The 13,509-nt window shown below is 40.9% G+C and overlaps 1 protein-coding gene across 2 annotated transcripts in view; it reads left to right on the top strand.

Moving 5' to 3' along the window:
- Positions 1-13,509, top strand: part of RASSF3 (Ras association domain family member 3) — a 250,007-nt gene that overhangs the window by 177,805 nt on the left and 58,693 nt on the right. For both annotated transcript variants that reach the window (XM_033959456.1, XM_033959457.1), the window contains one exon: positions 12,492-12,599. In XM_033959456.1, coding sequence (XP_033815347.1) covers positions 12,492-12,599 — 108 coding nt within the window. The remainder of the gene's footprint in view (positions 1-12,491; positions 12,600-13,509) is intronic.

The following is a 13,509-nucleotide window of genomic DNA, read 5'->3' as shown; positions in this document are numbered from 1 at the left end:
AGGCCCTTGAATTCACAACGTTTGGCTACAGGCAGCCAGTGAGCCGATGCTAGAGCCTGGAAGACAGGGTCGTGGGCACGGAGGTTTTTTAGAAGTCTGATCGCTGTGTTTTGAACACACTGGAGCTGTCTTACATTCTTCGCCATAAGACCATTGCAGTAATCCATGCGCGGGAGTACTAAGGCATAGAGTAGTTGGGCAAAGTCATACTCTGAAAAGTAGTTCCTTATTTTTCAGAGTTTTCACAGGTAGTAAAATGAGGAAGATACCACCTGAGAGATATGGTTGGAAAGCGACAGGTTTCAGTCGAGGAGTATTCCTAGGCTGCACACTTGGTCTTTCGCAGCTATAGTAGACGAGTCCCAGCACAGTGATGAACAAGCACAGTCACAGCATTCTTTGCGGATCCAAAGGAGTTCCATCTTGGAGGCATTTAGTTGTAGTTTATTGACACATTCAGTTTTTGATTTCCGAAATGCAGTTTAGGAGTTTCACAATCTGGGCGTCATGGGCTCCTAGTGATAGGTACAGTTGGATGTCATCCATGAAGGAGTGTAACCTGTATTTGATATTTGCGGGCTACGTCTAAATCAGGTCTAATAGCAGAGCCCCCTGCGGAACACCATATTTGATCGTTTTCAGTTTGATAATGTGTTATTGAGCAGAACACTTTGGGATCTGTTATTCAGGAAAGAGGAGAACCATTGTAGCGCAACGTCTTGGATTCCAATTTCAGAGAGCCGTTCAATGAGGAGAAAATGGTCAATAGTTTTGAACACCACACTGATACCTAGCAGCACCAAAAGGACATCATTACCCTTGTCCATGAGTTTCCAGCAGTCGTCGATGATGTCTAGAAGGATGGTTTCAGTACTATGGAATTTCCTTAATCCAGATTGGAATGTGGCTGGGCTCCTTGTTCATTGATGAAGGAGAGTAATTGGTTTAACACTGTTTTTTTCCAGGATCTAGGAGTTGAAGGGTAGGTTGGAGACAGGTCTAAAGTTCCTGGGCACATTAGGGTTGAGCGTTGGTTTTTTCAAGATTGGCCTGATAGCCGTTGACTTCCAGTTTGCAGGCACTATACCTGTTTGTAGAGAGGTTGATGAAAGGAAGGATGGAGTCTACAAAGGCATCTCTCAGCGCCATTAGGAGGTGTGGTGGACAGGGGTCCTGGTTGGAGCCAGAAGAGTGAACTGTGGCTAGTATTTCAGTGATGTCATCGGGGGAGAGTGTTTTGAAGTTAGTTAGGTTCCCAGTTGTGGTTTTAATTGTTTTGTCTAAGGCTGGAGGGGGGGGGAGACAATGTCTGTAGCGTAGCAGAGTCAAAGTGAGACTATATTTTGTCTACTTTGTCGGTGAAGTAGGCTGAGAGTTCTGTTGTCGAGTTCAGTGTTGAGGTACTGATTGTCTCCTTGTGATGTTGTGAGTATTCTTTTTGTTAGTTTGAAAAGCTATTTTGATCTGTTGGAGGTCTTTAATAGTTGTTCGGTGTAGTACTTTTTAGCCTCTAGGGTGGCTTTTTTAATATTCTTCATGCAGTTCCTTCCATTTGGACCTGTCACTATTAAGTCTGGATTTGTATCATTTCCTTTCCGCTTGCCTTAGTTCTTAAGTTGTTAGTAAACCAGAGGGAGGAATATTTGTGGATTTTTTTGACAGGGGCTAGCCCTTCATATAGGGTTTTTACTTCAGGGTGCCAGTCCACAGCAGCTTCATCAACCAATTGAGAGTTTGATTTTGATGTTCCTGCTAGATTAGAAAGGCCTGTAGAAAGATTCTCTAGGTTGATTGCGTCGTTGTTGTACATCATCTTATGTTTGGGTTGCTTCCTGGTTGATGGTTGCTTTGTTGTGTAGGTATGGTTGAATGTGATCAAATGGTGCTCAGACCAGGGCACTGGTTTCATGGTGCAGACTGGGGTTTGTATGTTGAGCAAAGTGTCTCTTTGAATAAAGATTAGGTCTAAGATGTGGCCCGCAGAGTGAGTTGGTGAGGAGATCATTTGTTGGAAGCCTAGGTCTGATATTTGTTTATAATCGGTCCTATGCCGCATACAAAGCGCAAAGGCACGGTCCGTTCAGAACCCCCACCAGTGGGCTTTTCAACGCTGATGTGCCAAACTACATTGGATTTTGTCGCCAATTCTTCTCCTCTAGTGGGAGTGCGAGTCTTGCAAACGTCAGCGTCCCAGGACTTGGCTGCCACGCCAGAGCTGGAAGTCTCTCTCTTGCCTCCCAACCCAATAGTTCCTCTGTATCCCGCAGCCACATCGTTCGAGTTGCAGAAGGGATCAGGACAGAGGTAGGAGCTGTGGTGAAGAATATCTAACTAGGGGCCGAAGGTAATGTCCCGACCCTGCTGGAGGTAACTTTGCTAGATGTCTGGGAGACGCTCCAGAGAATGGACAGTTCTATGCAAAAAACGGCGGAGGAAACTTTGTCATAAGCAAGACTGGTTAAAACAGTCAAAGATTTAAAAATGGATAATGAGGTTGTTTGTCAAAGTGAATCAGGAGATAACTGCTCTAAAGTCTGTTTCTGGAAGCTTAATTAAAGATAAATTACTGATTCACAGAAAGATAGAGCAATTGGAGAACCATAATAGAAGATTGAACTTGAGAATATTGAATTTCCCGAGATCATCAGAGATTTCCCCAGTGGAACTGTTTAGGTAATATTTACTACAAATATTAAGTTTCACTCCTGAGACTATTCCTCCTTTAAGCAAAATAATAATAATAATAATAATAATAATTTTATTTTTTATATACCGCCATACCCAGCGAGTTCTAGGCGGTTTACATCAATTCAAAAGGATCTACGTTATCTAGCAGATTTACAAACAAATAAAATAAAACAGTTCAGTAACAAGTAAAAACTGAAAATGACCGAGGATGGGGGAGGTTGTTGAAGACGTGGAAGAGAGGAGCTGAAAAAAGGGGGGGTGAATGCTGGGGGGGGAGAGGAAAATGTGAGCGGCTTGTTTTAACGTCGCTGGGCTCCTGCTGGCTCGGGAGGGGGGCGGAGCAGGGCTCCCACGCTCCTCTCCAGCAAAGCAGGCACCTGGGCCTGTAAAGAAAAGTGGGAGTGAGACTTTAGAAAATGTTCAAGGTCATCAGTATCAGAACCAACCTTTTGACTTGGAGAATATATCAGCAATTTTGGAAACATCTGTAATAACATCGGAGGAGAGAGCTACCCTGCTGGTTTCATTTGTGTTTCAGCAGGATCTCAACACTGTCTAAAAATTATATTTCTGTAATTCACATACTCCTTTTCTTGGACAACGTATTTGGATCTACCCTGACGTTAATAAAACAACCCAATAAAGGAGGAAAATATTTTTAACAATGAGGCAAGAAATGAAAGATTTAGGTGCCACTTTTTAATTGGCATATCCATGCAAATGTCTCATTAAGGGCTCCTTTTACTAAGCTGTGATAGTGTTTTTAGCGCTCGCATAGCGCACACAGAATTGCCACACACACTAGACGCTAATGTCAGCATTGAGCTGACGTTAGTTCTAGCCGCATAGCGCGGGTTTAGCGTGCGCGGCAATTCTGTGCATGCTAAAAACGCTATTGCAGCTTAGTAAAAGGAGCCTTAAATATTTAGGGACCTTTTTTGTTCCAGACCATCTCTGGAGTTTTCTGGATATGAAGATCTTCAGGATTTAAAGGGTGTGATAATGTAAATGAGGAAGAGTTCCCGTTAAAGCCATTTCCTTTATTGTTTGCTTGAAAGTTTAATTAAGTCCCTAAATTTCAGGGCTTCTCCTTCACCAGAGTTTTGGGGTTTAAGAAGATTAATTGATATTTCCTTTATTGGATTTTCCTTCTATGTATTCTATGTATTATTACTTTTCGTTTTACTTAAACAAGTGTGTTAACTTGTTAATGATTTTCAAAATAATAAATAATTAAAAAAATCAGTCCTTTGTCTCTGGACTTTCACACGATTATCTTAGCTGCAGATTGACATCTCACTTCCATATGATTGACTAACATACTGTTTCAAAATGTCCTTCATTAGTTTACATGTGTTAAGATTGTTCTGTAATGTATTTTCATTATGCAGTTGATATATAGATACCTGTCTGCTAAATTTAATGCATTGTGTACATATTTACATTTTTAAGTTTCATACCTATATCTTTCCTTTATTGACCTTGTTTCATGCCAAATTGGTAACGTTCATGGTTTTATCTTGCTGCCAGTCCATAACCATCATGCTTTGTTTGCTAAAGTATGTTATTTACATCCTAATTTGGTCTATATTCTATCAGTTTGCTATATTATATTTTGTCATTAATATAATATACTATTTAAATGTCATGTTACATATCTAGATAGCCAAAAAACTCAGATACTGTGAAAAACCAGCTATAATGTAACAAAACATTTTCACAAAGGTCAGATGCACACTGTCTGATGGTGTGATAAAAATCAAAGTGCAGATTTAAAATGCCAATTTTAAACGGAGGAAGAAGCCTCAGACAAGGGTCCTCCCACCTCCACAATGGTGAAATAACGGTGGTAGAGCGTTCACCTCATTGGCTAAAAAAACCTCCTTTATATTAAAAAGACACTGCACTACTTCAAGATGTAATGAAAAATATATATGTATATACTGTATGATAGATGAACAATTCAACTTATCATAAGTGATCTTCATTAATCATAAAACCTTAATCACCTTTTGTTGTACTAAAAAATAGTTATAAATATTTAAATATATATGTGTGAAAAGCTCAGACCCAACAACCAACTTCTAGTGATAAACACAGAGGCAGTTGTAAATGAGACCACCATCACAGCTGTTCACTATCTCATACCACCGCATCTTAATATAGATCTTATACTCTAAACCAGGAGTAGGGAACTCTGGTCCTCGAGAGCCGTATTCCAGTCGGGTTTTCAGGATTTCCCCAATGAATATGCATGAGATCTATTTGCATGCACAACTTTCAATGCATATTCATTGGGGAAATCCTGAAAACCCGACTGGAATACGGCTCTCGAGGACAGAGTTCCCTACTCCTGCTCTAAACCTTCTACCCATTACTTATCTTTAGCTGTGGTGGGGCTGTGACACCTCTGCAACTGCTCCGGTCCAGAAAATAAAACTCTAGTGAATGCTATCTCTCATTTCCCTTGATCCCCCCCAAACTCAAGTTTCACGAATTGGAGCTTCTTCAGGAAGGGACACTGTAACAAACATTAAAATCATTAAACCACCATTACCTTTTACCTAAAACCCTATTGATGTAAGCTACCTACCAATGTATCTCTGTAGCTTACAATACTTAAGTTATTGTGACTATCTGGCTTATCAAACTTTCAAACGGCTTACCCAAGAGCGGAGCTCCCAAACTCGAACTAGCTGACAGCATTAGGTTGAAATGAACCTCAGGTGCAGGACAGCCATACTTGAACCAAAAACGTAATAATGAATTAGGTGACACTCCTCCTCCCAGAACATACTACTGCTCCTATACCCAAAATCTCCAGCTTTACCAATGAACCTAGGACCAGCCCACTAAGGGGCAGGATCCTGTATAGGTCCACCCATGAGACGCCAGTTCATGGCGCATCCATACAAACTCAAACATGTCAAGGCTGGCCACCCGACACAGGGGACATCCCAAAACCTCACTTTAACTCCCCCTCCATTCTCCCAGCGGAACTCATGCCATCACAGCTGAAACCACTCTATTTCACTGTTCAGGCCCCCTGGGTCCAATGTGTGCCACAAAAATATAAATCTTTGCTCATGTTTCAGTAAGATCTGACTTATATCTCCTTCTAGGTTATGGGCCCGTCTCAAAACAGTATACCCTAACTCATCGACGCTATGGCCATATGACAACCAATGAGTGACAAGAAGAGCTGTCTGTCTGTTACACCGAATGTTGCTAGTATGCTCCGCAATCCTTACTTTAATGACTCTTTTTGTGTGCCCTATGTACATTTTATTACACGGGCACATTATATAATAAACTACCGCTTGCGAAGAGCAATCAGTACCGGTCCTTAAAAATAATTTTTGCCCCTGACTGAGGAATTATCTCTTCAGTGCCTGCTACACTGGAACAGCTGATATAATTTCCGGTTCCAATGTAGCAGGGCCTGAAGAGCTGCAAGCTGGCAATTAAAGTAGAGTAAAGCTGCCGGCAGTGCTAGCAATTAAAGTAGAGTAATGCTGGCAGGATATAAAAGGTTAGAGGAATGGAGGGAGGGGATATAGTGGACCATGGCAAGCAATAGTAGCGGCAGGTGGCTGTGTCCTGCTACACTGGAACAACTGATGTAACTTCTTGTTCCGGTATAGTAGGTACTGAAGAGACCACCAGAGATGAGCCAGTGAGCCTGCCAGCAGTGCTCTGCTTTAATCAACTAGTACTACTGGCAGGCTATAAAAGGTTAGAGGGAGGTGATTACAGTGGACTATGGCGGGCAGCGGCACGTAGCAGGGCAGAACTGAGGAGACAGAGGGGTTTTAACTTACATTAAAATTTTTAACTCACGATAAAATTTTTAACATGTTAATCGCGTTAACACGTTGAGGGGCTGATTCTATAAAGGGCGTCTAACTTAATTGGCTAAATACCCTTAATAGCCTCAATAATTGATTTTCAAAAAAAATAATTGGATCATAGGCGCCTCTGATTCTGTAAAAGATAGGCGCCTAGCACATGGCACTTAGCAGCACCTAATGCCTAAGTGGGCGTATCTATGGACAGAGCATGACTTAGGCGCTACTAAGCATGATTCTCCAAAAATTTAGGTGCTGCTAGCCACGATTCTGTAAATTGTGCCTAAATGTGATTGACATATGGCTGGTGCCGGCCAATTTAGGCCCCATTTATAGAATTAGCTCCTAAATGTGCAGCCCTAATGTTTACACATGAGCAACTTATAGGGAAAAGGGATGAGACTTCATATACCACTTTTTGTGGTTGCAATAAAGGCCTAATAATACAGAGCAAAACCCCTGTCTCCCCTTCCCTTCACATATATTCCCTCTGCTATCAAGAAAACTGAATAAGCCAAATTATCACAGAATGCTACACAGAAATATCATGCTAACAGAATACCACAACCACACATGAAGGGAATAGTGTTAAGGGAGTGCAACTAGGGCAACTGCCCCCTGGTCAGAGAGAGCCCTAAGCCAGCTGGAAGCTAAGGAAGTACTACCTGGGCTTTGCAGTCCCCAGTTATGTCTAACACCAGCTCTAGCAGTATACATATTTCAAATCTGATATATTCTAATCACAAAATAGAAATAAAATTATTTTTTTCTACCCTTTGTCATCTCTGGTTTCTGCTTTCATCTTCTTTTCACTCTCTTCCTTCCAGCGCCTGCCCTCTCTGTCTCTTCAATCCAACATCTGCCCCTTCCATCCACTGTCTGCCCTCTCCCCCTTCCATATGGTATCTGCTTTCTTTCTATGCCCCTTTCTCCTTTCCATCCAGCCTGCGCCCACTCTCTCCTTTTTACATGATTCATTCCAGCTTCACTGCTCTCTCCATTTTTATCTCTCCTATACCAGATCTAGCATCTTTGTCCCTCTTTCCTAATTTCTCTGCTGACCCCCTTCCCACCATCAGTCTTTCTCTACTTTCTCATTCCTCTGTCTCTCCCCTTTCCTACATCTGATTTCTCTATTCCGCATCATCAAAGCGGGCCGGCCTAGCAAAGGCCCTGAGGCTGCCTCATGAAAGCACGGCTAAACTACTGCTAGTGGCAGCTGTGTGGTGAAGTTAAAAGCACACAGAACTGCTGCTGGTCTGGGGGTGCGGAGATGAGACGAAGACAGGAGGCATACCCGGTAGGAAGCCCAGCATACGCGGCGAAGGCAGGAGTCCTGGCATATGCGATGGCAACAGGAAGTTGGCTGACGCCGGCACCAGAGCCTCTCTTTCTGCCCAGTGTGCAATTTGCGGAGGGGACCCGAATCCTTCACAGACTGACAGGAAATTTTTGTGGACTGGCGGTTGAAGAACACTGCTCTAGAAGGTAGGGATCTAACAAAACATGAAGACTGGCAACTAAAATTTAATGCTAAAAAATGGAAGATCATTACTTAAGGTTGCAAAATTCTAAGGGAGCAGTACAGTATTTCATTTATAGTTGTGCTCATAAGTTTACATACCCCTGGCAGAATTTGTATTAAACCATAGCAATAAAGGAAATATGAGGGTGAATCAAAAATTAAAGGCTATTGTTAAATTATGTGATAATGAGATCAGAACTATCGAAATGCAACATATGTACTCGTACATTGCCTGTTGGATAGTTCATCCACGCACAGTGCAGCAATTGGCCTTTTAGTCATGTGGCTGCCACAAGGTTATAAACATGAACACTCCATTGCAAGATTGCACCATTGAAGAACAACGTGCAGTGGTGCCCTTTGGGCAGAGAGAGTGAAACCTGTGGAAATTCACCATCTGATGTTGACTCAGTATGGATCTAGCACCATGAATCAACAAATGATTTATGAGTGGGTAAAAAGGTTTAAAACAGGAAGAACAGGTGTAACCTACAAAGGTTGTTCTGGTTGCCCTCAACATCGTGCACACGAGCACATTGACAGGGCAGATGCCTTGATTATAGAAGACAGACAGATAAGGGTGTCTCAATTGGCTGCAAATTTGGATATCGGCTATGAATTTGCATTTGCCATAATGCATGATGTCTTGGGACACAGGAAAGTCTGCGCACAATAGGTTCCCAAACAGCTTACTGGTCTGCACAAGCAACAGCATGTGGAGTTTGGGACCCAGTTCCCGAGATGGTTTGAAGAAGATCTGAGTATTCTGGAGAGAATTGTCACTGGCGACGAGACATGGGTGCATCACTGCGACCTGAAGAGCAAAAGACAAAGCATGATGAACTAAAGGAAGCGGAGCTCACCTGGCTTTGGGAGCAGCTGAAAAACTTCTCTGCTGAAATGCAGAAGCTAGTTGAAAGATAACAAAAAATGCATCATCTTACATGGGGACTGTGTGAAATAGTGGTATGTTTAATTGCTCACAGTTACTTCTTTTAAAGCTGTTAAATGTACTTTGCCTTTACTTTTTTTTTAATTTACCCTTGTAAATTGGTCCTGTTCAAAGGTTTGTGTATACAATATCATGCATTGCCTCCTTTTGCATCAGTGATGGCTTACAGTCTTTTCTGATAGCTGTGAATTGAGGCCCTTTATTTTCTCATGTGGTAAAAATGCCCATTCTTCTTGGCAAAAAGCCTCCAGATCCTGTAAACTTTTTGGTTGCTTTTTTTTAGATTCAAACCTATATGATGGTTGTTAAAGTACTTTTTTCAGCTTGAAGGTCTGGTCTTCTCTGCTCCATTTTATGTTTCTCTTGATTTGGTGCAGAGTTTGTTGCTTTCTTATTTCTGTACTTACCTTATCTCAACCTGTGTGTGTCAACATGAGTATATATTATCAGCCTAAACATTCAAGGGTATGTAAACTTTTGATCAGGGCAATCTGTATGAGTTTAATTATTATGATTATGAAACAGTTCTGGTGATAAATAGTTTCACCTGATTAATATTCCTAAATTAAAGAATGGTGTTTTGCAGGATCATTTATATTTTCTACAAATGGTACACCATCTTACAAATTCTGCTAGGGTAGGGTTATGTAAACTTATATTTCATGTCATTTGTACCTTGCTTATTGTATTATTTCTTTGTTTCTGTTTCTCCAGTTTTGAAATCATCTAACTTGGACTTGTCCAATCTGCAGAATTGTAGGCCAATATCCAATTTGTCTTTCTAGCAAAATCATAGAACAGGTTCTCAATCAACTTTCATTGTTAATTGAGAAAACAAAAGTATTGCAGCCCAAACATGCAGGATTCCACTGTAGTCACAGCACAGAAACCATTATATGCCAATTCATTAGTGATGCTTTAGAAATCTTGAATAGTGGATACACTTCTCCCTCCGTATCTGCAAATTCGCTTATTTGTGATTTTTTGGAAGCTGACTCCGCCCCCAAAATATCATCATCATTAAAGTTCTTTTTCCTTTTACTGTACTGATAAAAAATTGTATCGCTTACCATTCACTCTGAAAATCGCTGCTACCATGCTTTCTCCCACAAATTCACTGCTTCCATGCTTCCCAGTGTGCACTGAGAAAAACGCTGCTTCCCAGCATCCATAAAGAGAAAGGCTTCTTCCCAGCATGCCTGGCCAGAAATCGCTGTAGAAAATTTATTTGCGGTTCCAATAATAAAAACGAAAGGCTTTTTCTAAAAACCGCGAATAACATTTAAAAAGTTATTTGCGGTTTTTCCGTATTCGCGCCTATGGTCCACCCGCATCCCCCGCGAATATGGAGGGAGAAGTGTATCTTGCTTTGGATGTTCAAACATCTTTTTGATAACAAAAACTTCCACACGTTGATACATGATTTCTCATGTCCAAAATTGATTATTATAACAATACAATACAAGTACATACAGTATACACACATCACAACTGAGCCAATGGTTCTTCTCTCTCTGATACTGCAAGAGTGTAGTGACTGTTCTAAACAAGCAAAGTCTTGCAATACGAGTACATACAGTATACACACGTCACATCATCACAACTGAGCCGATGGCTCTTCTCTCTTTGATGCTGCAGGAGAGTAGTTACTGTTCTAAATGAGCGAGGTCTTGCAATACAAGAACATATAGTATTTTGTATTAAAGTTTTTGGGTTGTGGAATGAATCGTCTGAGTTTCCATTATTTCCTATGGGGAAATTTGCTTTGATATACAAGTGCATTGGATTCCAGAAGCATGCTTCTGGAACGAATTATGCTCGTAAGCCAAGGTTTTACTGTGTATGCCAGTGTCTCTAGAGCAAACCTCAGATGTCTTTAAACTCTACAAAATACTGCACTTAAATTATTGGGACACAAAAAAAAATTTAGTCATGGTACACAAATCAGTACATACCAAGCAACCCAGTTTCTTGAACTCACAATCCCATATACTGTACATCTTTATGCACGCTCAGATTGCTACAAAGATAAGACTGTGTAAACCTTCGGTTTAAAGAACTAGATGGGAATCGGCTACAAGATTCCCAGACTGTGTATACCTTTACAGTGGTGTAGTGAGGGTGAGAGGTGCCCGGGGCAGCGGTGCCCCTCCCCTGCCCTCTTCTTCACCCCCCCTGCTCCTTCCCCCCCTCCTCCTGCTGTGTACCGCTTCCCTTCCCCCGTACCTCTGGTAACGTTCCTGGTGTGAGCAGCAACCCCCAAGCTGCTGTTACACAAGTGTTGGCTCTTTCTCTGATGTCACTTCCTAGGTGCAGGTCCAGGAAGTGATGTCTGAGGAAGAGCTGATACTGGCGTGACAGCAGCTTGGAGGTTGCTTGTGCCAGGAACATTACAGAGGTATGGGGGAAGGGAAGCAGCACACATGTACAGCATTGGGGGTGGAGAGGAGGATGGGTGCTTGTGCCCTCACCAAGATGGCACTTAGGGCAGACTGCTCCCACCCCCTCCCCCGCCTCTCCTTACTATGCCACTGTACCTTCAGTTTAACTAGATGGGAATCAACATGATCAAAGGCATTTTTCTACTTAGCAGCAAGCCTTTGGAATCTGCTTTCAAACGAGATATATTTAGAACCCAACTTTAAGGCTTTTAAAAAATTATTAAAACCCAAAGGGCTTTCCTACTTAGCACAACTAGCTTCTCTTTTTTTTGTTTTGTTTAAAGTGTGTATGAATATATGTAAGTATTAGGTCTGTCCTACATATAATTTGATTGCGTTCTTTTCCCTTTCTTTTAAATCTGTGATTTTATTGTAAATCACTGAGAGCTGTCGTAAGATTTGGCAGTATATCAAATTTTAATAAACAAACATTTTTATGTAATTCATTGATGTTTCTTGTTATCCAGTTTATTCAGTTTGTAATCTGCATAGAGCTGAGATGTTTAATGGCAAAAAATAATACTGTCCTTTATTATATTGTATATTTATGCTAGCACAGCTTAAAGAGAGAAGGTAGAAGCAGAGGAAAGAATTAATGAAAAACATAGAGCTCATGTCTCCGATGATGGTTGTGGTAAATGGTGTTTTTGTGGTAGGAGCAACTCGCAGGAAAAAGTTATGGACATAGCAATAGTATTCAACAGCACACATCACAGAAAAAATACATTGTTTCGTTTTTTGACCAAATCATGTTCCATATACTTTATAGAAGAGAATAGAGAGCTGAACCAAGGTACTGGTATCCCTCATTTTCAGGAAGGCAGGTTGGTCCTTAGAAGTAGAAATGGGTGTCAAGAATGCTGAACCTTAAATTTATACAGATTTATCTTAATCCACACCCTTGTTTTTTATTATGTTCTGCTTGGATAATACAATAAATTTAATGTCTTTTATAAAGCTTTGTACTTTTAGCTTTTAAGAAATTGAAAAGCCCTGCTCAGCATTCTCAAAAACTAAAGTCTTGTTGCTTATTTTAGGATGTTGAAAAAGAGAGAGAGAGCCTCCCTTACCTTAGTAAGGAAGAAGCCAGAGAGAAGATACAGAACTACAATTTGTCCGTCACAGACAAGTTAAAGATGACCTTGGTAAGAGATGCAAATCTAATATCTTTGTTTATTAAGAGCTTAACATACCACTTTGGGGGGAAAACCTATTAAAGTGTTTTTTGAGGTTTTTTAATTAAAATTTTTTTTAAAGATATACATTCAGCAATTTATAGCACAAATGTTAGAAATGATTGACAATCTTCATTAAGAAATACAAGAACATCAGAAACTCCCCCAAGAAACTTTAGCCCACTATATATTGGAGAAGCCAACAAGAAATAAAACAAATATTTAAGAAAATGAGGTATCAATCCTTAGAAGGTGTCCAATTCTCTGCTACTAGCTGGTTAAGATATCTCTGAGGGACTGTTAATTATCACATGATTTTTCCTTGTCATTACAAAATCTAGCAATTGTTTAGAATCTGTAAACAAGGGGGGCTGGGAGGGAGGGATGGAAAGATGCTGTGCAAGGGGATGGGTGATAGGGGAGAAAAGATGCTACACATGGGAGAGGGAAGAAAGCGCTGTCACCGGTGAATCAGGCAGCACTGTTGTCTGGGATAGAGTCTGGAACATTCGGGAGGGGCTTTGGGGGGGGTCGATCTAACTAGGGCTTATATTAGGAGCACCTTTAAAAATCATGCTAGGGCTTATTTTCAGGGTAGGTTTTTTTGAGAGGAAACACAGTACTGTAGTTACATTTATTTAGTTAATATACAACACTGCATTCCTGTCATGGTATACGCAAAACTATCCCATTTGGAAAAATTCCCCCTACCTTAGAGCCCTGTTTGTAGCCCATGCAGGAAATGTGATTAGATATCTTATTGTTTGGAAATGGGTTCCTGGCAAGATTAGTTTGGTTATTTTGTTCTGTAGAATTTATTTAAGGTTTAGTATCTGGCTTTATCCCAGGACAAGCAGGCAGGTAGTCTCACTAGTGGGTG

Source organism: Geotrypetes seraphini, chromosome 9, assembly GCF_902459505.1.
Source record: "Geotrypetes seraphini chromosome 9, aGeoSer1.1, whole genome shotgun sequence".
NCBI classification, from domain to species: Eukaryota; Metazoa; Chordata; class Amphibia; order Gymnophiona; family Dermophiidae; genus Geotrypetes; species Geotrypetes seraphini.
Note: the sequence above shows the minus strand (reverse complement) of the source record. Positions and strands in the feature narration are given on the sequence as shown.